A 23,246-nucleotide genomic window follows, 5' to 3' on the forward strand; every position below is an offset into this window, starting at 1 on the left:
TCCTGACTCTGGTCTTACATAGTTCTATGCTAGCCCAGGTCACATAATGAGACTGTCTTTGAAAAAAAGGAAAGTAAGAAAAAAAAAAAAAAAAAAAAAAAAAAAAAAGGTTTTAATTGTCTGCAATAGTTTAAGGGGGTAAGGAGGTTTTAGGATTTTAAAAATGTAAAACAGGATGGTGGATTGGAGAGATGATGGCTCAGTGGGTAAGAGTGCTTGCTGTGCAAACATGAGACCAGAGTTTGAATCGCTACCACCTGTGTAAAAAATCCCAGGGTTGCAGTGAGTGCCTGTAACCCTGCAGGGTGGGGACAGGCACTTCCTGAGAGCACTAGCCAAAACAGCCAGCTTCCTGCCCAGTAGGAGATCCTGTGCCAGGGCAGTGGACACAAACTCACTCTGGGTTTCTGCAGCCTTGCCTGTCCTGGCACTCCCTCTGTAGACCAGGCTGGCTTCAAACTCAGAGATCCATTTGCCTCTGCCTCCTGAGTGCTAGGATTAAAGGTGTGTGTGCCAACAGCATCTTTTTTTTGTTTTTTTGTTTTTTTTTTAAAAGACAAGTCTAATTATGTAGCTCTGGCTAGCCTAGAGGTCCACTTCCCTCGGTCTCCTGAGTGCTGGGATTAAAAGCATGTACTACCATCCTGGCTAAGATCATCCAGTTTTGAATTAGTATATGTGCCCCTAAAGCAATTCGTTTCAACCTGTGGGTCATAACCCCTTTAGGGGATCAAATGACCCTTTCACAGGGGTTGCCTGTGAAATGTCACCACAACATAAGGAACTGTATTAAAGGGTCATAGCATTAGGAAGGCTAAAGAGCCACTGATACAAAAATGTGTCTCTTAACTAGGCCTAAGCATGGTTTCCTGACTATAACCGCAATATTCAGGGTATTGAGGCAGGAGAACTGAGCAAATTAAAGGCCAGTCAGTTTCTTCTATATTTTTGAGACAGGGTCTTTCTATATAGTCCTGGAATTCGCTACATAGACCAGGCTGTCCTTGAACTTAAAGAGATCTGCAAGAGCTGGGGTTAAAGGCAGATCTGGCTGTGTTCTGTTTCTTGTCTCCACAGGAGTGCTGTGCCCCCTTTCTGTATTGTATTTCAGCTCCCATCTCTCTATCCCCCATGGTGATGCAGATTGCACTCAGGGCCTCTCAAAGGCTAGACAAGCATCCTACCAGCCCTCAACTATGACTTTTAGCCATGAAGCTCTGATACCACCATTCATTATATTTAGTAGTTTCTTCTTAAAGCAGATTTAAGGATTTTATTGTATAAAGTCACCTTCCAAGTGTTGTGCTATATGCCTGGTATTAGGTGGAGTTGCAGCTGTACACACAGTTCAATGTCACCATTGCCTTGGCAGCCCTTTAACACACCAGGCTAAGCTATCCACTTTTAATAAATCAATTAAAGAGTCATCAAAATCAGAATTTTCCCCCTGAGGTTTATTCCATGTGTCCACATTGGGAAGAGAGACAAGACAAACTGGTAATTTACCTGAGTTCATCTTTGGTGTCGTAACTTGAGGGTAAAGTTTAAGTACGAGACCAAGCGGTCCCCGGTCAGGGTGTGGTACTGCACCTCTCTACAGCTAGCTCCATCTCTGTAAGGTCCTCTGCATAGTAATCCTGGGAGTCAAGTTCCTCTTCTGGCTGTCCCAGGACCTTGGCCTTCTTTTCTTCCTGCAGGAGATCCCTGGAGATGTTTCAGTAGTTTGACAGCCTAAGAGGGGGCACAAGTATCTCTAAAGCATATCTTCATTTCTGCCATATTTTATCATCAGAGAAGCTGCACCCTGGATCCTCATTCCCATGAGTTCAGAGGGATCTGACATTTTGCCCTAGCACACCCAGGAACTCTGAGTTGGCCATCATCATTCACCTGGGCATATGCCTTTCCATTCAGTGCCTGTCCACCCGGCCACCCAGCCAGAAGCCAGAGGCATTCTGGGTTCCCAATTATGAAAGGACATCTATACTTGAATGAGTTATTATTTGAACCTTCAGACTCACAAAAAACAGATTTCCATTTAAAGTCTAGTGCTATGAAAGCAGGAGATAAGTGTGCTGTGTTCACCTTTATTTCTAGAAATGGACAGTATTCATCATATGTAGGAACTCCCAAATACCATTGAACAAATGAAGGAACACCCCAGCAACACCCTGCTCTATTTCTGTCTTCAGCACTGCCTTTTTCTGGTTTCTCTATACAAGAAACTGAAGTTTCCTTTGATTGCAACTATTTCCTTAGCTTTATCTGCTTTTGTTAAGTATAGTTTTCTTTCTTGCTCCCTTCCTCCATCCTTCCCTCCTTTAGGCAGGGTTTCAATATGTAGTCTTAGAACTTGATATGTAGATCATGCCTGCCTTGAACTCACAGTAATCCTCCTGCCTCTGCTGGATTAAATTCTTGCAACACCACACCCGAGTCCAGCCCATGTCCCATGTTCTTGTAAGGCCTGTTTGATTTCATTCTCATCCCTGCACCTGTACATATGCACAGCTGTCACAGGCCAAGTGGAGGGAGAATGGAGAGGAAGAGACAGGCGGTGCTTGGCTTCTTTCTGATCCTGACCTTACTACGCATGTAGCCTTAGGTTTCTGTTTGGTGTGTGGACTCAGCATTAGTGGTGCCATCTGCAGCTTGCTGTCTTTTCCTTAATGGAATATGTGTTTGTGTGGGGAAATTCTTGTTCTGAAGAATAGTGCACTATACAGATACACCATAGACTATTTAGCCATTTCATGTATACAATTATTTCTAGGGGCTCAACAGTTAAGAGCACTGGCTGCTCTTCCAGAGGACCCAGGACTTCCTAGCACCCACATGGCAGCTTACAACTTTTGGTAATTCTAGTTCCTAGAGATCTGATGCCCTCTTCTGAACTTCAATCCACCAGGCAAAGTGGATTGTACAGAATTCAGGCACAACTCATACAGTCTTTTAAAGGGAGGTTATCCTGGCATTTTATTATTTAAAGTAGCTATAATAAGCATCCCTATTTATTATCTTTTAAAGATTTATTTTTAATTAGGTGTAGGGGTGTGTGTGTGTGTGTGTCTGCATGTAGGTATGTGTATACTAGAGAGGCCAGGGGTCTGGAGCTGGAGTTGTAGATGGTTGTGAGTCGCTTGCCATAGGTGCTGGGAACTAAACCTTGATCCTCTCTGGAAGAGCAAACAGCAAATGTTTTTAACCACTGAGCCATCTTTCCAGTCCCTCTATTTGTTACTGTTCAAATGAGCTAAGCAGTTTTCTGTAACTGAGTCTATTTCTTCTAACTAGAGTCTTAATTTTCCAAGATAAAGGGGTTTTTTGTTTGTTTTTCTCTCAAGTCTCATGCATCCCAGATTGGCCTCAAACTCCCTCTGTAGTTGATAATGACCTTGAACTTCTGATCCTTCTGTCTCAAGCCTCCCAGGTGTTGGATTACATACAGGCTTGCATTGCTGCATCTTGTAAGTACGGTGGTGGCCTTCAACCTAGGGCTTTGTGCAGGAGAGCCAGGCCAGCACTCTGCTGCCCTTATACTCTAACTCCCCTTGTTTCCTCAGTTGTTTGTAAATTAGACTCCTCCCATTCCCTCTCCTTATTGTCGTCCACTGTCACTGTCTAATGTGCTGTTCATCTCATTGATTCTCTTAGCCTCTACAACATAGAGTGTATAAGCTTCACCAAGTAGCGATTTTTGTTTAGATTAACAGGCACTTAGTAGGTGATTAGTGTCTTGAATGATTGAGTCAAAACTAGGCAATAATATAGCTTGTATTAGAATTTTAGTTGGAAAGAGGTTTTTGTTGTTTCAAAAATGAATTGTAATTGGTATAGAGTAGGGATTGATGCAGACAGAGGTGAATGCCTTAAAGTATTGTGGTAATCCGTTATAGATGTTGTGCTGTAGTCAACAAAGCACTGGGTTTTGTGACTCAGTGGACCTGAGTTCTGGCTCAGTTCTGCTGTTTGTCTTGGTGTTTGGCCTTCTGCAAGTCACTTACTTTGGATCTACTTTATCTGGATTGAAAAATTCTAGGAAGATACATTATGAGGCCCTTTTTTTCATGACATTTTGTTTGAGATGCTCTCTGGTGCATTTTGGTATTTTTAAATTTTAAATTTGGTATATTTCAAAAGTTAGGCTCTATAGATGGGCTCAGCTTGCACACCTTTGAGTTTCTTCTTTCTTCTCTCTAGCTGTCCGATACTGTGAAAAATGTCAGTTGATTAAACCTGATCGGGCTCATCACTGCTCTGCGTGTGACAGGTGAGTGTACTCAGTTTGTTTCCGGTAAATCCTACCCTGGAATTTGGCAACAGAGGAACATTTTACATGTTTTCTGCATATTTAGCAAAACCACTTCATCCTTTCCCATTATTTGCTATGGTTATAGAACTAACATAAATATTTGTATAAGCTAGAATATACTAGCTTATACAAATATACCATTTCTCTGCTAGTTGAGTGTAACAAGTATGGTTTTTTCCGCCCGCCACCGCTGGTCATGTCCCGCCGCCACGCCACCAGCCCCAAATAACACTCAGAGACTCTGTATTTGATACAATGCTGTTGGCCCGGTTACTTGTTTCTTATCGGCTAGCTCTGCCTTTAATTATGAACCCATTTCTGCTGATCTATGTATTTCTCTTACCGGGGAGCCGGCGGCATACTGCTTTCTCCAGACTCTCCATCTTGACTCCTCCTTACTACTTTCTATTTTCTCCTTGTCTCCTAGTCCCTCCTATCTTCCTTTCCTATTGGCCAACAGTGCTTTATTATTAACCAGTATGAGAAACACACAGAATGACATCTAGCTTTCTAGCCAGGTGTGGTGGTGCATGCCTTTAATCCCAGCATTTGTACTGATGTCTGAGTTCAAGGACAGACTGTCTCTGTACTTACACTTAATTTATGTTGATGAGCCAACAATTACAACCTCCTTGTAAAATATGACCACTTCTTGGACTAAAGATACTATAATGATATTTTCTTATTTTTTATTATCAATATTGATATTAAAACCAAAAAAAATCACTGAAGTAAATTCTATATTTGTTTTCAATAGCCATTTGGTCCATTTTAATCCTTGCTTTTATGTGAGAAGGTAGTATGGTAATGCAAAGATGTTAGCTTTAAACACTTGACTAACCCAAGCCTCTCAGACAAGCCATGTAAGTTTTTGGGTGTTGGGTTTCTTATTCTTATTTTATGAGATCTGTACTCTCAATTTTTTTTTTTTTTTTTTTTTTTTTTTTGGTTTTGTTTTGTTTTTTGAGACAGGGTTTCCCTGTATAGCTTTGGAGCCTGTCCTGGAACTAGCTCTTGTAGACCAGGCTAGTCTCGAACTCACAGAGATCCACCTGCTTCTGTCTCCCAAGTGCTGGGATTAAAGGCGTGCACCCCCACCACCAAGCTTGTACTCTCACTTTCTGCATGTATAAATAGTACTCTAGAAGGAGAAAAGTTTTGTTTTTGTGTTCTTAGGATAAAGTGTAGTAGTGGTCACCATTGTGAAACTTGATGTTCAAGCATGTAGGAAAGCAAGCAGCCAGCAAGTAGCCATCTCAAGCCATGTGTTAGTGTCTGGTGTGTGTACTTCTGATGATTGCTACTCTTGATCTGCACATGCTTCTAGCACTAGAGGTCTTCTGTTCATCTCCTTAGCTGATGTTAACTGGGCCTTCTACTGTACCAAAAATCATTCCCAGACCTGAATATTAAGATGACTTTGGTGTGGCGCAGTGCTCTAGGTGCAGTGAACTGACAGTGTAAAAACTAGTGACTATTTACCAGGGAAGGTGCTTACAGAAATGGCAGAAGTTACCAGAGGGGTGTCTTGGTTCTCAAGATTTCATTTTAAGGGGATATTTTAAGTTCAATAAAATAATGAGAAATTAGAGTCAGAATTTTTCAGTATGAATTTTCTTATGCTTACTTCCTAGATGTGTTCTTAAGATGGATCATCACTGTCCATGGTATGTATGAAAAATAGTAGAAATTGCCTAAATCAATAGGGTGAGGGTTGGACATTAGAAGAAGGAAATTGAGAATGATTTTCTTTAGTAATCCCCCTTTTTTTCTACTGGTGCTGGTGTTTAAATCCAGGGTCGCTACACATTCTAAGCGTGTGCTCTCTATAACTAAAACCATATACCCCGCTCCAGTATTCCTAATTTTGAGCTCAGTTAAATTACCGATACACTTACATGCGCAGACACACGCGTAGATATGAATATTTATATTTTTTCTTTTAAAAATATCTGATAAATAATCCAGATGGTCACATGTTAAAAATTAACATTAGAATGTAGCACAAATAATAAAAATCCAGAGACAAATATTGAGGCTAAAGATCAGAGAAGCAGAGCAGCCAGGCACTAGAGAGTTCTCCCTCTACCAAACCTCAGACTGCTCCTGACTGCACTGCTCCTCAGACTGCACTAAGCTCCTTCCTGTCTCCTCCTGCTTTATATTCCTCGCTAATGCTGGGAATAAAGGTGTGGGATCCCAAGTGCTGAGATCACCTTTGTATGAGCTGTTTCTCTTTTAGACTGGATCAATTTCCTGTAGCTCAGGGTGGCCTTGAACTAAGAGATCCAATTGCCTCTGTCTCCCAAGTGCTGGGATTAAAGGTGTGCGCCACCACTGCCTGGCCTCTATGATTAGCTAATGTGGCTAGCTTTGCACCTGATCGTCAGGCATACTTTATTTGTTAGGTCATGAACAAAATATCACCACATTAGAATTGCAAAAAATCTATATAGCATGAATTTAAAACATTAATTAGTTAAGATACTGTTTATTTTCTACTTTTCACTTGACCTATTTCCAAGTAGTGATGATATAAGCTCTCTGTTTCCTTTTTTTCCCCCTTATGACTACAAGGCATACATTGATTTGCCATGTTAATCTTCTCTGTAAGTTCAGTGATATTAGCTATATTCCCATTTTGGTACAAGCACCAGGATTTTCACATCATACAGAGCTGAGCTGTTTCATGAGACACTCCCTACACCCCTCTCCCGCCAGCCCTGAGACATTTCTGTTTCATCATATTTGTGATTTGTCTTATTTTATAATGTTACTTTTTTGTATTCTTCTAGGGTGAATAACTGTGTGGGATTTACTAATTACAAATTCTTCATGCTGTTTTTGTTGTATTCCCTACTTTATTGCCTTTTTGTGGCTGCAACAGTTTTAGAGTATTTTATAAAATTTTGGACGGTAAGTCTTTTTTCTATCTTACACATACATAAAAGATGTTTAAATATGTGTATTTGAAAAGAGTTTCTTTATGCTTTTTATAAGTAGATCTGACTAGCTTCTATAATGGCTCAGACAGAACTACACTTTACCTGTAAGTAAACATCTAGTATGCAGGCTCTAAGTGACTGGTACAGACTGTAGGGAGAGCTGCTTTAGAGAAATCAGTGTCTCCTGCTGCTTGCCTTGATGAGACTTGCTGTGTTTGTACTCAGAGTGACATCCTGGGCCCAGACAAACACTTGCTCTTGCATACACTTTTTTTAGAATTAAAAAAAAAAAAAAAGATTTATTTTTATGAACGTTGCTGTTTTGCCAGGTATGTCTGTGTACCATCCGTGTGCTTGGTTCCTGCAGAAACTAGCAGAGGGCGTCAGACCCCTGGAACTAGAGTTATAGGAGTTTGTGAGCCAACGTGACGTGGATGAGCTGGGAATTGAGTCCTCTGCAAGAGCAGCCAGTGCTCTTAACAGCTGAGCTGCCTCTCCAGCCCCCATCTTCTCAGACTTTAAAAAAAAATGACACATAGTTAAAAATAATCAAGTGTTTTATCAACAAGGGACTAAAGTGTGATTTATCTGAGAGGAAATGGTATGAAACAAGCAGTCTAGTGTGACAAATGACTGGAAAGTGGTCTCTGATGTATTATGTGTAAGAACAAGGCACGTGTCAGTGCATATAGTATGTGGTAGTGTCTAAGGGGAATAACAATCTGCTAGTATGTTCTGGCTTCTCTGGAAATGTTAGAGAGTTGCTGGCCCTGATCCCTGCTGGATGTGGCAGCTGGTAGGGAGACATCCTTCTAGTTCCCTGGGGATGTTGGTAACTATATACAAATGCTCATCTATGTAGAATGCATAATCAAGTTGAAACATTTTTAATGTGGATATATATATATATATATATATATATGTATATATATTTATTTATTTGAGGGGAAAATACCAAAAACATGGAAAGAACTCCATCTAAAAGTGGTGTGGAGAATTGCTGTTTTTCATTATAACATTTTCACAGTGTTTGATATAATTTAGAAATAACTTTAAAATATATTAAAACTACCCTTTCATTCAAATCTTTAAATATCTAGATATTCTTCATCTCTATCTGCCCCCACCCCAGTGTCATCACATCAGCCCCATTAAATGTAGGTTCAGTCTTGACTGTCACACTGCTGAACCCAACACCCAGTTTTCAATTGATAATTATTACTGAGTGGTCAGACGTGATCAAGCCATCAAAAAAACGGGCATATTTCAGATCTGCTTCCTATTCCCTTTCCACTATTTTTTCTCCTGCTTATCTGCTGCACCGGTCCATTGGTTGCCAGGCTAGAGTAGTGATATCATCTCTGAACTCCTGTTTGTCCTCTGATAACTACCTAGATCTAGAATCACGTGGATCCCAAGAAAAGGGCATGGGCTTTGCTTATATATTTACTGTAAATTAAACTACAAGAAGGCAAGAGATTTTATCTTTTTCATCAGTAGAGAATCTAGGATATTACCTGGCCCACAATACAGTAAGTGTTCAGTAAGTGTTTGCTGAATGGTAAAATAACAAAAGTGAAGTCAGCTTAGATTGTGCTTTTGTTTGTGAAATTGGAGCAATACTTACTGTACAAAATAATGTAAATGTGGTACATAAAAAGTACCCAGTAGATGTCTGTTCATGTGTGTGAGAGACAGGGTCTTAACCAGTCTAGTTGAGAACTTGCTGGGTTCATTCATGGCAGTCCCCTTACCTGAGCCTTTTGAGATGTCTTTGGTTTTGTTTTCCTCATTGTATGTCTCAAACCATTCCTTTTGTAACCATGTTTGTCTCCTGATGTCCTGCTTTTACTCTCCCATGTGTAATGCTCGCTGACTTATGAACATGGTACCTGACTTTACTCTGCATGTCTGAGACTGTTTACTAGCCATTGCCTTGTCTTTTTATGAGTGCCCTAGTTTGTTCTGTGTCCACTTTCTCTGATGGGTTTTTGTTTCCATAAGAAAGATACTAAACTTTATTCATAACCTTGGTATTGATGAACCTTTCTTCAATAAAATACGGAAATCACTGGCTATAAAAGCAAAGTTCATAATTTAGGTAGCACTAAAATTGACAGTCTCTTACCAGGAGCCACTGAGCCCCTGTAGTTCAATATTCTGTTTGCTGAGATAGATTTGTCTGTTGGGCCCAGCCTCAGCCACACAGGACACCAAAGTTGTCAAGGTTTTCTGTTTTTTTAAACCAGCTCTTTTTATTCATGTTTCTGTCTGCTGTTTGGTATAAGATTGTACAAATGGCCACCTATTTTATTCTGATACTGTTACTGTTTTCATTTTCACTGTTACTGTGACTTGGAGGAGGAGATACTTGTGATATAAAAATATGTCCATATTTACTCTTTTTAACTCCTGGAAAAAGTGTTTAAAATGTGTGTTTTGTTACTCAGGTCTGGTGAGGCCCCAGAGCTAGAGCCCATTGTGACTGAGAAGATGTTTACTCAGAGACCCCAGAGATAACAGACACAATCTAACCAAGGCTCAGTGAGGGCTAGAGCTGCTGGTATCTAAAACAGGATGAACTGCTTTTAGCCAGATTGAGTAATCTCTGGATTCTGGGATGACTAAACTAGAGTAATCTGCCTCCTGCTGTGGGGTGGCAACAGATGCAGACTTGGAGTTTGGACTCTGGATTGGTTAGCATATGAAAGTTGCCCTCCTAGTGGTGAGTGCTTTTCAAAGTACTGGTGAAAGTCAGTGAAGCCCCAAGATCCCAGTGTGTCTACACCCGAAGATAAGGAACTGTGGTTTTTTACAGTGGTTGTGTGACTGTGGTTATCAGAATGAGAAGTGAGGTTGGAGAAGTTAGGTAGCTAGCTACCCAAGGTCATATATTTCATAGTATAGAAAACTAGAATTTAAAGTCAGATCTGTCTATCCCATGGTCCAGATACTTTCCAAGGTCACTTACTTGTCAATTTAAAAGCCATGTACAGTGAGTGCCAAGTCATGGAGCACAGTTATTTCTCAGAAATAACTGTGTTTTATGTATTTTAGAGAGATTTTTACTAAAGCATTGTAATTTGGGGGTCTGGAGAGATGTTGGCTCATTAGTTTAGAACACTTGTTGCTCTTGCAGAGGACTCGGGTTCAGTTTCCAATATCTACATTCTGGTTCATAACCATTTATAGTCATGTGTACAGTGTACATATATATGTGCACACAAAAACCCACTTGTGTAAAGTAAAATCCTTAAAAATGTATGATTTTTAAACTTTCTGCATGCGAAGCAGAGGCAAGTGATCTCTATGGGTTCAAAGCCAGCCTAGCTGGTCTACAGTGTAAATTCCAGGACAGATGGAGCTACATAGTGAGACCCAATCTCAGAAAACAAACAGAAAATTAAAGTTTCTGCTCAGTGATAATGTGATCTAAGGGTCTTGGTTCCTCAGCAGCATCAGGGAGATGCAGCCCAGCACTGGCCACTGTCCTGAGAAGGTGCCTACTTACAGACTTCCACAGAAATCAGCTAGTACAAGTCAGAGTTACCGAGTTTGAGTGGAGGCAAGATAGAGTACATGCTTCAGAGCAATATTTCTCAACCTCTGGGTCATGACCCTTTTCACAGGGGTCACATATCAGATAGTTATATGCAGTTGATAACAATAGCAAAAGTACAGTTATGAAGTAGTAGCAAAAATAATTTTATGGTCATCACAACAAGGAACTGTATTAAACTGTGTTAGGAAGGTTGAGAACCACTGAACAGAGTTATGTGCTGGTGTTGAGAGGAAGATGTGCAGGGAAAGGGCAGTGCACTCAAGGCATGTGTGAGTCGGTTAGATACTGTGGTAAGTTACATTGTTTGAAAGACATAAAGATGTTTGAAAGATTTAAAGATGAAGCAAGGTTGCCAGGTATAGTGGTGCACACTTGGGAAGCAGAGACAGGTGGATCTCTGAATTTGAGGCCAACCTGGTCTACAAAGAAAGTTCAAGAACAACCAGGGCTACACAAACAAACAAATAAAACAGATGAAACAAAGTAGGTAGAGTTTAATTATTTTAAAGAATTTGCTTTTGTGAGTTTGAGGCCAGCCTGGTCTTAGCAAGTTCTAGCTGGGTCTACACAGTAAGACACTATCTCTAAAACCAAACTGAAAATTTAAAGTGGTTTTTGAGATGTATATTTTTAGACTTAGGGCTGACAGGAGAGTGCTAACACATTTAAATTCAAGGTCACAGACATTGTGTCCTAAATATATGTGGTTTTAAACATCTTTGAGATGTCTGTAGACATCTTTAGAAAGACAGGTGTCTATAGGCAGTGCTGGCTTTATTAGTCCTGTTAAGTTTCTGCATCCTCAGTAGGTAGTGGGCCAGGGTGAAGGAGCTGATTGACCTTCACGTATCTGGAATAATTGGGTAGGTTGCATATTAAAGTGAGTGGACAAGATGGGCCTCATTATGAATGGAAAATCTGAACCAAGACAGATGAATTGATAGGTGTCTGAGGTAAGAACATTTAAGCCAGGGGAATCTGTTGAGCTATACCAAGGGAACTTTTTCTCTGTGTATCCCTAGCTGTTCTGGAACTCTGTAAGCCAGGCTGGCCTCAAACTCAGAAATCCACCTGTCTGCCTCACTGAGATTAAAGGTGTGCACCATCATCACCCAGCTCTAAGGGAACTTTTTATGGCTAGATTAGACTGAGGACAGATACTTAGGGGAAGCCCAGGATCCTGCTAGGGCTAAGTGACAAAGGGACTTTAGCAATCTTTAATGTTAGAAAGTGTCTGTCTGTCTGTCTGTCTGTCTGTCTGTCTGTCTGAAGTAAAATGGGAACAAAAGAGTGACATGATGTGACCTGTAAAAGGTTCTGATTGCTGAGCTGCAACCCAGTGGGCAGTCAGCACAGCTGCCATACCAGAGGCTGCCATTGTTTGCCCAGCAGAAACAGGCAGTAGCAGGGAGGTGCTGAGTCATCAAGTCTCATTCCTGGAACTATTATCCAACCAGGAGGTTAAAGAGTTACAGATGTTCATGCTAAAACATCTTGTTTTGTTCTTTTAGAAACAAGTTCCTTATGTAGTTTTGGATGGGACTGTGCATGTTTAGAGGGCCTCTGAGATGTGATTGAAGAAATAAATGGTTTTACCTGTTTGTGGGGGAGGATTTACTTTTTTGAAAAATATAGATGATTAGAGGGCAACTTCTTGTATTCCTTTCAAATGATGCCCATAACTGATAAAGCCTAGTTTTCAGGATAACTTTGTATAAAAGTTGTTTTCTTAATGCATTGTCTCTGTTTGCACAAGCTTTGCCGCAGGAAATCTACAGAGAATTGCCCGAAGGTAAAACACACCATTGCCATGACATTCTCATAATCTCTTTATAGAGTGAATGCTTATAATTAAAGTTTGCTTTACAAGTTGGCAAGATAAAATAGGCACTGTATTTTAAAAGTATAGTGGTTACTCTGAGGAAAAAAAAATAAATATCAGAATAGTGCAGGGCTCAAGAAAAAAGATACCTCAATAGAGGGAGCCAGTATAGAGAAATCTGGCACCAGGGAAATGTCCAGAGATCCACAAAGATGACCCCAACTATAAACCTAGGCAGTAGTGGAGAGGCTGCCTTTGATGCCCTTCCCCTATAATGAGAATGATGACTACCTTAAATGCCATCGTAGAGCCTTCATCCAGTAGCTGAAGGAAGCAGAAGCAGACACCTAAAGCTAAGCACTGAGCCACACTCCTGGAATCCAGTTGTAGAGAGGGAAGAGGGATGAGCAAAGGAGTCAAGACTACACTGGAGAAACCCACAGAAATAGCTGATCTGACCTAGTGAGAGCACAGGGACCCCAGTCTTAAAGCTGGGGGACCAGCATTGGACAGAACCAAGCTCTCTGAATGTGGGTACCAGTTAGGAACCAGTATTTATCCCTAGTGCACAAATGGCCTTTGGGAGCCCATTCCCTCTGGAGGGTTACCATTTCAGGCCAGATACATGGAGAAGGGCCTAGGTCCTCCCCCAAATGATGTGACAGACTTTGATGATCCCCTATGGAAAGCTTCACCATCCTTGGGGAGGATGGGAGGGAAAGGGAAGTGGGGGATTGATATGTAAAATAAGATTGCTTCTAAAAAAGAAAGAATGGTGCAGGGCTGGTGGGGAAATGTGCAGAAGTAAAGATTGTGAGTTCCTAGTTTCAGTAGCAGTCTTTCAGTTGTCTGTCTAAGCCTGTGTGTAGTGTGGGGGATTGTATGTGCGCTTGTGAGTTTGGGTGTTCACAAATGTAGGCGACCATAGCACAGTGTTGGATATCTTCCTCTGCCATCTCACTTGCTAGCAAGCATTCCTGCTCTGCCTGTCTCCACACTACAGGGAAGCGCAGCCCTTCTCACTGTGTATATGACTGCTGGAGATTTCTGAGCTGTCTTCTAAACCCTGTCACATATTTTTGTTTTAAATTTTAAAAATGTAAATTATGCTTGTATGTCTGAAGCACGTGTACACATGCATGAGGGCACACATGTGGAGGTGAGAGGTTAATTTTGGAAGTTTGTTCTCTTACCATGGGTTCTAGGGACTGGACTCAGGTTGTTGGGTGTGGGCAACAAGCACTTTTCCCCCCTCTGAGCCATCGTGCTTGGCCCTTTGGTTAGAAACTGCGTGTGTGCATGTGTGCCTGTGCTCTCATGTGTTTGCACAGAGACCAGAGCTGGAGTTGTAAGTAGTGTGAGCCACCTCAGGTGGTGTTCTTAAACAAGGAGCCATCTCTCCAGTCCATTGAGTGCGGTTCCCCCACCCCCTTTGAGACAGGGTCTTTCTGTGTAATCCTGGCTATCCTGGAACTTGCTGTGAAGACCTAGCTTCCTCAAACTCATATCATCCTGCCTCTGCCTCCCAAGTGCTGGGACTAAAGTTGTATGCCACCATGCCCAGCCTATTAAACATTTTTTAAATTAGAGTAGCCTCTTCTGAAAAAACTAGGAGATTTACCTATATAGTTTTTGAGACAGTCTCATGTGTCCCAAGATGACCTTCAACATACTAATTGAAGATGACCTTGAACTTCTGATTCTCCTGTCTGCATTTCTTGAATCCTAAAGTTAAGGCATGTACTACCATGCTCAGTTATTTGTTATGTTAGTAACTGAACCTAGGACATCATGCATACCAGGCAAGCATTTTTCTGACTGAACTACATTTCCATACCTTTCAGGGTTTTGTTTTTAAGAGCAATATTTAAAGGCTTATTTCTGTAAGAAGGAATGGCAGAAACTGTTCATTCTTTAATACCTTATGGCAACTTTTTTCAAATGGCAATTACCTACAAAGACTCCAAGAAAGAAACAAGGATGAGGAGGTGGGTATCAGAGCAACTAAGGACGTGGACAACTTGGAGAAGACATGCACAGAAGTAAAAGTGAAATATAGCACATTCCACTTCTTTTTAGAACGTATGTAACTAAGCAGCTGTTTTTATACAAATGGAAGTAACCTTGTTCCTCTGGATGTTGAGCAAAATCTGAATATATACATAAGGTGTGAAAGAAAATTGGCTAGGGGAAACAGTCCATCTTTTCATTTTATGGTGGAATTGTTAGATGTTTAAGGAAAACTTTAAAAAATGCTTGTATTATATCATTCTCTTATGTGTATGGGTGTGTGTGTGCCTGTATTTATATCTGTGCCCCACATGCATGCCTGGTGCCCACAGTCAGAAAGAGGGTGTTGGACAGACAAATTTAAATGACTTGGGACTGTTTATAGGTTCATCTTGCTGAGTTTGTGCTTTCAGAATACATAGTCTCATTTATTTTATTACTCTTCATATATGACTTCTTTTTTTGTGGATTCCATCTTTAAGAAGAATCAGATTACAAGTTGCATTGTAGAGGTTCAATATCCTCACAATTAATCCCTTTTTTTTCTTTCCCCAGAATGAATTGAGAGAATCACGTGCAAAATTCCACGTACTTTTCCTTTTCTTTGTGTCTGCAATGTTCTTCGTCAGTGTACTCTCATTATTTAGCTACCATTGCTGGCTAGTTGGAAAAAACAGAACAACAATAGGTAAATAAACTAACTATAAGTCTTTTTAAAAAAAAATGACCACAAATGAATGTGGTCTTTTGTAGGCAATAAAGAAATGAAAAGTAATTATGTGTTTAAATTTCACAGTTTTGGGTACAGTGGGTATATAAGAGACCTAGACTCGTATCGAAGATGATCGCATAAGTGACTATGTGTATATATATATATATATATATATATATATATATATATATATATGTAATGATTTCAGTAATGTATTATATAGCAAAATCTATAGTTTATAATTTTAAAAGCCATTACCTGTGTTTATACAGTATCTTTTGAAAACTAATCTCTGAATGATATTTTCATGCTTAAAGGTGATGCTCAGGCCCAAACCATTTTAAATCCATAGTTTACCTTCTTGTTAAGGCAGAGCATCCTTCCTGTATTCTTGACAGCCCCACCCAAGCACAATTTGATGGGCGTATGTTCTAAGGGTTAGTGCTTATGACATGTCTTTTTATTTCCATTTTTGTGTCATTTGTCAGTGAATTTCAATGGCTGGAAGGATGACTTGATAGGTAAGGGCACTTGCTACCAAGCCTGACAGTCTGAGCTCAGTCTCCTGAACCCACATGGTAGAAGAGAAAAGCAATTCCCATAAATTGCCCTCTGACCTCACATATGTTCACAGTGTGGATATATAGACACTGAATAAGAAGATAAATGCAAAAACAAAACAACAGCAACAAAAAAAAAAAACAAAGCAAATATAGAGTAATAACTGAGTAAGGTGTGCAGTTAATTGTTTCTACTCTTTACTTGTTTGCTTTTTTGGGTGACCCACCACCCAGCTCTCAAATAAATCACACATAGAGACTTTTTCTTCCTTATGAATGCCTGTTTCTAGTTAGCTTTTTAAAAAGCTAGCCCATCTATCTTTTGCCTCTGGGCTTTTACCTTTTTCTATTTCTATATACCTTTATTTCTTATTCCATGGCTGGCCCCTGATGTCTTCGTCTCCTTTTCTTGCTCCTTTATCTTTTCCTCCCAGAGCTCTTCTCTTTATTCTCACTGCCTACCAGCCCTGCGTATCCTTTCTCCTGCCTTCCTTCTATCAGCCATTGAGCTCTTTATTAGACTATTAGAGGTGTTTTGGACAGGCATAGTAGCACAGCTTCACAGAGTTAAATGCAACATAAAAGAATGCAATATTATCTTTGCATCATTAAATAAGTGTTCCACAGCATAAACAGATGTAACATACCTTAAAATAATATTCCACAGCAAAGGTGTTGAAGAATAGTATGACTGGTATTATGGTATATGCCCTTTATCTCAGCACCCAGGAGGCTAAGGCAGGGTCACTAGTGTGAGGCCATCTGAGGGGTGGGTGCCTAACAAGGCACTCTGGAGGCCCTGCTCTCCCTGAACTGCTGTCAGCTGTCATGCCAGCCTCACAACCTTGTTAACTAATACTTACATGGTAGTTTAAAGTCCACCTGCCCGCCAATGCCTGTGTGTTTGCCAGAATTGGAAGGAAAAATTTTAATATAGAGAAATTAAGAGATTTGAGGGCATATTTTAGTTAACTGTGTTTAAATTTTATGGTCTTGTTTATTATTGGGTTGTTTGAATTATGTAGCTTCCGGTATAAGCGTTTCTGTCTTCTTGCCCAGCTCACCTGCCACTGTTAAGCATCACAGGTCCATTATGCTTTACTTTTTCCATATAAATAAAATTCTTCATGTCTGTAAAGTAATTTGTTCTCATTACAGAATGCTCTTACCCTAGAATTGACAACAACTTGATCTGCTTGCAAAGCCCTACGTTAAAGACCTCTTACAAAAAACAGATTTTAGAAAGAAAGCTAGAATTCACAACCATCTGTAACTGCAGTTTTGGGAGGCCAATGCCTTCTCTAATTTCTGAGCCCAGGCACACATGTGGTGTACATACATTCATTCAGGCAAAACACCAATGATAAAATTAACGAATTCATTTCAAATTGATAACTGGTAGTGGTAGGTCCATTTTTCCAACTGTTACTGACCACACTGACCACCTAGGGCTAAGGAGAGCAGCCAGTTGTGGTAGATGGGATGCAAACACTTTAATCTGTTTCTCACATAGCTTGTTTCTACTTCGTGTGTAAGAGAGCAGAGTACCTCAGCTGGATCAGCTTAAAGGAAGCAGAAGCAGGATTTTCGAGGTTCATCTCCTGTCCGTGTGCTGTGGGGGTCCACGTGCAGTGGTAGGGAGCTTGTGGTGCAGGAAAGCTGCTGACCCAGTGGAAGCCATGAAGGAAAGGGGCGAGGGAGCAGACCGCTTAGGGTCTTTAAGAACATTACCCTTCCCTTCATGACCTTCCTCTACCACCTTCAGGTCCTGCCATCAGCTAGTGTCTAGCCCTGTGCACAGTTAAGATCCAGACCATAGGCCATGTTTCTAGGCACCCTGCTGTTGTCCGAAAATAATTTTTCTACATTAGTTTTTACCAGTGAAACCATTTTATATCATGATTTTTCATGTGTACATACACTTACAAAATTACATAAATAAGCAGAATTTCGGAGTACCATTAATTCCAATCGCGTGTAACGCAGTCTGATATTTTGCACAGTCTAGTTCAGCCAGTTGGATGATCCTGTGGCCATGCTTTGAAAAACGCATTGCATTGCCTTTGTGTACATACCACTTCCTTTACTGCCTCAGCCTCAGCCTCCACACCCTGGCCTCCGGCGAGTCCTCCACTGCTCCTGCCAGCTTGCTCTTTACTGTGAAGGTGTTTTATTCTGCTGTCCCACCTTTGCTCATCTTTCTAACTAACCCCCCCCCCCCCCCAGATCTCACTGAGTTCCAGTGTCCCTGCTAAAGCCATTGTCCTAAGTGGGGACATTTGTCCATGTCCTAATCACACCTGGAGCCTTTAATCACATGAAACTGGAAAGCCTCTAAAGATGAAATTTTAATGTCTTCTTCATTTCTCCCTGTCTGTGACAGGGTCTTATATAACACAGGCTGGTCCCAGATTCTAGCACTCAGCAGACTCTGCTAGATCTCTGTGAGTTCAAGGCTTGACTGTCTACATACTGTGTTCTAGGCCAGCTAGGGCTACATAGGGAGGCTGGGTGGGGGGAGGCAGAATTTTCTCCCTACCACTGTTGAATTCTGGGTTGTAAACTTGAGTGTTCAGCCATCTTCCCCAGTCCTTCCATCTCCCTTTCTATACTCCACTGCACTTCTGACTTAGAGTCCTCTATTACCCAACAGTGTTGTAGAGTATTATTTTAAGGTCTGTTACTTTTGTTTATGCTCTGGAACATTTGTTCCAGATGATACAAAGATGTGTTTCATTAAATAAAATTTAGCTGCAGTCAGGAAGTTTTGTCAACAACTAACTGACAGGAAGTGGTAGGGAAGAGGCAAGTGGAGAAGGTTTTTTTTTTTTTCCCCCGAGACAGGGTTTCTCTGTATTGCTTGGGATCCTGTCCTGGAACTTGCTCTGAGGACCAGGTTGGCCTGGAACTTACAGAGATCTACCTGCCTCTGCCTCCTGAGTGCCGGGATTAAAGGCATGTGCCACCAACAGTTTTAAAGGAAGGATGAGGAGACACACAGGGCTTCTGTGGGAACACAAGGAGAGGTGAGCTTCTTGCTACTCAGCCTCTTTGAGGAGCAGAATCCCAGGTCAACCATTGAATCCTGAGTTCTTAGCAGGACAAAGATTCCATTGTGGCTTTGAAAGAGTCGGTTGCCAAGGGAACAGAATTCCCTTAGGCTGCTACTCTTGTAGCCTAACCACTGCTGATAGCTACTGAGTTTTGGTTGCTGATTTGGATAGCTGTGGCTTTAAAAACAGCAGTAATTAGAAAGAGCACTACAATTGGCATCCAGCGTGGGGTGCCAGAATGTTGTGTGATATTTTTGCTCTTTGCTTTTTAGGCTTTTTGGTCTTTTTACTTTTGGGGGTGTATACCATCCAGCTCCCAAATAAATCACACATAGTGGCTTATTCTTAGTTATGAATGCCCAGCCTTAGCTTGGTTTGTTTCTTGCCAGCTTTTCTTAAATTATCCCATCTATCTTGGGCTTTCCTCTTTCTCTATTCTTCTATACCTTTTCTTTCCTTCTTAGTCTGTGTCTGGCTGTGTAACTGAGTAGCTGGCCCTGAAGTCCTCCTTCCTGTCTCATTCCCAGATCTTCATCCTCCCAGATTTCTCCTCATAGTTCTGCTTTCCAGCCCTGCTTTTTCTTCTCACTATTGGCCATTCAGCTCTGTCTTTGACCATCAGGTGTTTTAGACAGGCACAGTAACACAGCTTAACAGAATTAAACAAGTGGCAGCATAAACAAAAGTAACAACCTTAAAATAATATTCCCTAACACAACAGTCTCCTCACCGTGTTGTTCTAGTCCATCCTAGATCTGTCAACCAGTGGCTCCATCTCCTTCTTTGTAGTTTGTAGTGCTCTCACCTCTCTGCTCCTAGGCTTCTTCCCAGGGGCCTTCACTAACCCTTGGGCTGGAGTTCAGCTATCCACTCAGTGCAGTCTACTGACATCTGGAGGGAATCACAACTCCCATAGAGTGTCACACTTCCGATTGATGTGGCATACACCGTTAGTCCTAGTACTAAGGCAGAGGCAGTGGATCTCTGTGAGTTTACCACCAGGCTCATCTACACAGTGAGTTCAAGTCTAGCACAAGACTATGTCAGAAACAAAAGGATAAGACAGTCCCATACCTCACTAAGGGTGGAAATGGTGGTGGTTAGGTCAGTCAACCTCCTTAACTGCTTTCCTTATTAAGGTGGATCTTTTTGGGGTGGGGGAGAGGATTTTTTTTTTTTTTTTTTTAAAGACAGCCAGATTAGTTTGTAGCCCCTGGCTGTTCTGGAACTCAATTTGTAGATCAGGCTGGCCTTACCTAGGCATGATTGTGGTCATTCTGTCCTTCTGATTTCTCAGTCTTTTTGGGGAAAAAACTTAGAAGCCACAAGCAAGCTCCCATCTTCTCACCTTTCTAGCCTTCTATACACATCTCCTCCCACCTCTCAGTGTTGGCCTTCCTCCAGCATCTGAGGAAGGATGTAATTTTGCTCTTCAGGATTTACCTTAGAACTCTTGTTGAGATTCTCTTTTGCTCTAGGTTGCCTTAGTTTTTATTTGCTTTCTCATGCCGTCAGTTGTGGTGATGTTTTATTTATGATCTAACAAATAAAGCTTGCCTGAAGATCAGAGTGCAAAGTTAACCACACTAGTTAGCCATAGAGGCCAGGCAGTGGTGGTATACATCTTAAATCCCATCACTAGAGAGAATATTAGGCATGAGAAGACAGGAGCTCATTTGCAGTCTGAGTGAATCTGAGCATTGCAGTTGTAGGAGTCTGCAGTTTGGTAGAGAGTAGGGCAGTCTGAGGTTCAGTGGATCGCCCCCATCAGTCTGAGTATTAGTAGAGCTGAGAACTCTCTAGTGGCTGGCCACATTGCTTCTCTGATCTTCAGCTTCTGTCGGACTCTGAGTTTTTATTATTAATAACAATTAGAATTTGTGCTACACTCAGTCTAGCCCATCACCTTCCTGCTTGTAAGATGCTGAAGGGCTTTGTTTTTAAAAACAAAGATGTACAGCTCTTCTTGTAATACCTGTCTTTGTCTGGCCCTCACTCTGTATCATTTTACACTGCATCTTGAAGCTGTGGTCTGCAATTGCTCTCTGCCGCCTTATTATTCAAGCATGTTGAATGCACTCCTGCCACCTTCACCCACCCTACCCTCACCACTCCCTCCAGACACACAAGCTGTCCTTACTTCTGTGCTCACAGGACTTCACACATGTAGGTTTTGGTAGACGAAATTCTACCTAAGTTTTTGTTTGGGTCCCAGTACCTGTGTTGTTAGGAATATATAGGAAGCTCATCAATAAAGAGTGAACAAGCTCTAGTACCTTAAAAATAAATTGAAATACAATAAAGCAAATGGAGTAGAATATTTTTATTAAAGGCTGGGGACTTAGCTCAGTGGGAGAACGCTTGATAGCATGCACAGCGGTTCAATTTCAATTTCTAGTACCACAAAAATGAGCTAAATCAAAAGTATAATGTTCCCCCCCCAAATTTTTTTTTCCCAAAAAGCAGCATATGGCTGGGCATGGCAGCCCACACCTTTAATATCAGTGCCTAGGGAGACAGAGGCAGGTGTATCTCTGTGAGTTCAAGACCAGAGTGGTCTGTATAATGAGTTCGAGGACAGCCAGAGATACACTGAAAAACACTGCCTTAAAATAAATAAATAAAAGTAATGTTAGATATTTATTTGTACCTATCTTTTTAGAGGAATGAAATAAAAATATACTTTCTCCAAATAAGTCAGAAATTTTGTCTTTTTTAAAGAGTTTAGTTGACATAATGATTGTGTCTATTCTGGGGACACTTCAAATCATGCCTATAATAGTCAAATCAGAACAATTGGGACATCTGTCACTTCAGGTGATTGTCACTCCTTGTTACCTTTTGTTAGAATTCCCTTTATAGTTTTTAATAGATTTATTCATGTGTGTATGTACATTCATGTGTTTGTTTCCTTTTTTAAACAGAGTCTTTCCGTGCACCTATGTTTTCTTATGGAATAGATGGAAATGGTTTTTCCCTTGGATGTAGTAAAAATTGGAGACAAGTCTTTGGTGATGAAAAGAAATACTGGCTAGTTCCGGTATTTTCAAGGTAAGTTACAGAATTAACTTAACAGAGGCTCAGTGGTAGCCTCTGTTTCTGGCTGAATAGCTTAAGACTCAGTAGCCATGCAGTAAGAGTATACACATTTGAATGGGAAGTAGAAAATAAAAAATTGACTCAAAGAGCTCTTCAAAATGAAAATAAATCACTTTTAGGAACATAAGAGTGTTTTCATAGATTATGACACAGAAGTGTTGTGTGTGTGCCCCCTCTTCTCTCTCCCTCTTTTCTTCTTCTAAAGACAAGAGTCGCACTCTGTAGCCCTGGCTGGCATAGAACTTACTGTGCAGATCAGGCTGGCCTTGAACTGGAAGAGATCCACCTCTCTCTTCTCCAGAGGGCTGGTACTAAAGTTGTGTGCCACCACATCAGTTTACCAGTATTTTCTTAAAGAAGAAGTTTTACCTCAGGTGATTCACATGCTAGGTGATTCACAAATTCACCCTAACTCAGCTAGTCTGGACAATCTGTATGTCAGTCACTACAGAGAAGGAAAACAGTTTGGAAGTCTATCCTCAGGTTTGTATGGTCTGTAGGTATGCTGGGTGGAAGCTCACACAGGATTTAGAGAGCTGAGGTAAGAGGATCATTGTGAGTTTGAAGCTAGTTTGGGTGACATGGTCATATATAGTCAGCCCCTGTCTCAAAGGGTTAGGGTAACTGTAGGGTCTTTCCCTTAATTCAATTGCCATCTTCTGTTCAAAATGGCTTGCTTTCCTTCATTTTTATTTTATTTTTTATTTATTCATTTACTTATTTTTTTGGTTTTTTGTTTTGTTTTTTCGAGATCTGTGTAACAGTCCTAGCTGTCCTGGAACTCACTTTGTAGACCAGGCTGACCTCAAACTCACAGAGATCGTTTGCCTCTGCCTCCCAAGTGCTGTGATTCAAGGCACCATCACCACCCAGCCTATTTTTATCTTTTATTTATTTACTTTGCCTTCACTGCCTCCTAGCTTGCCTTATTTTCTGCTGACAAGAGTATAGTCACCTTGTTTTTTTGACTCCAGATGTCTTCTCTGGATAATTTTTTAAGAGTGTTAATCATTCCTTTCACAAAATTTTATTGTGATAACATTTAGTGTGGTTTTTATCAGGTTTCTTTTGTTTAGGATTAGTTGAAGTTGGCGTTTTTTTATTGTTGGTTTTTCTTTTGTTTTGTGTTTTGTTTCTTGAGGCAAGTCTCATAGCCCAAACTAGAATTGAA

The 23,246-nt window shown here is 40.8% G+C and overlaps 1 protein-coding gene across 3 annotated transcripts in view; it reads left to right on the top strand.

The window, feature by feature from the left end:
* Positions 1-23,246, top strand: part of Zdhhc20 (zinc finger DHHC-type palmitoyltransferase 20) — a 64,092-nt gene that overhangs the window by 30,013 nt on the left and 10,833 nt on the right. For 2 of the 3 annotated variants that reach the window (XM_051195600.1, XM_051195602.1), the window contains 5 exons: positions 4,201-4,270; positions 5,947-5,979; positions 7,108-7,228; positions 15,207-15,339; positions 21,901-22,027. In XM_051195600.1, the coding sequence (XP_051051557.1) occupies positions 4,201-4,270; positions 5,947-5,979; positions 7,108-7,228; positions 15,207-15,339; positions 21,901-22,027 (484 nt within the window). Of the gene's footprint in view, positions 1-4,200; positions 4,271-5,946; positions 5,980-7,107; positions 7,229-12,575; positions 12,612-15,206; positions 15,340-21,900; positions 22,028-23,246 lie in introns of all 3 variants that reach the window. The other variant, XM_051195599.1, reaches the window with a different exon arrangement.

The sequence above is a fragment of the Phodopus roborovskii genome, unplaced genomic scaffold (genome assembly GCF_943737965.1).
Source record: "Phodopus roborovskii unplaced genomic scaffold, PHOROB, whole genome shotgun sequence".
NCBI classification, from domain to species: domain Eukaryota; kingdom Metazoa; phylum Chordata; class Mammalia; order Rodentia; family Cricetidae; genus Phodopus; species Phodopus roborovskii.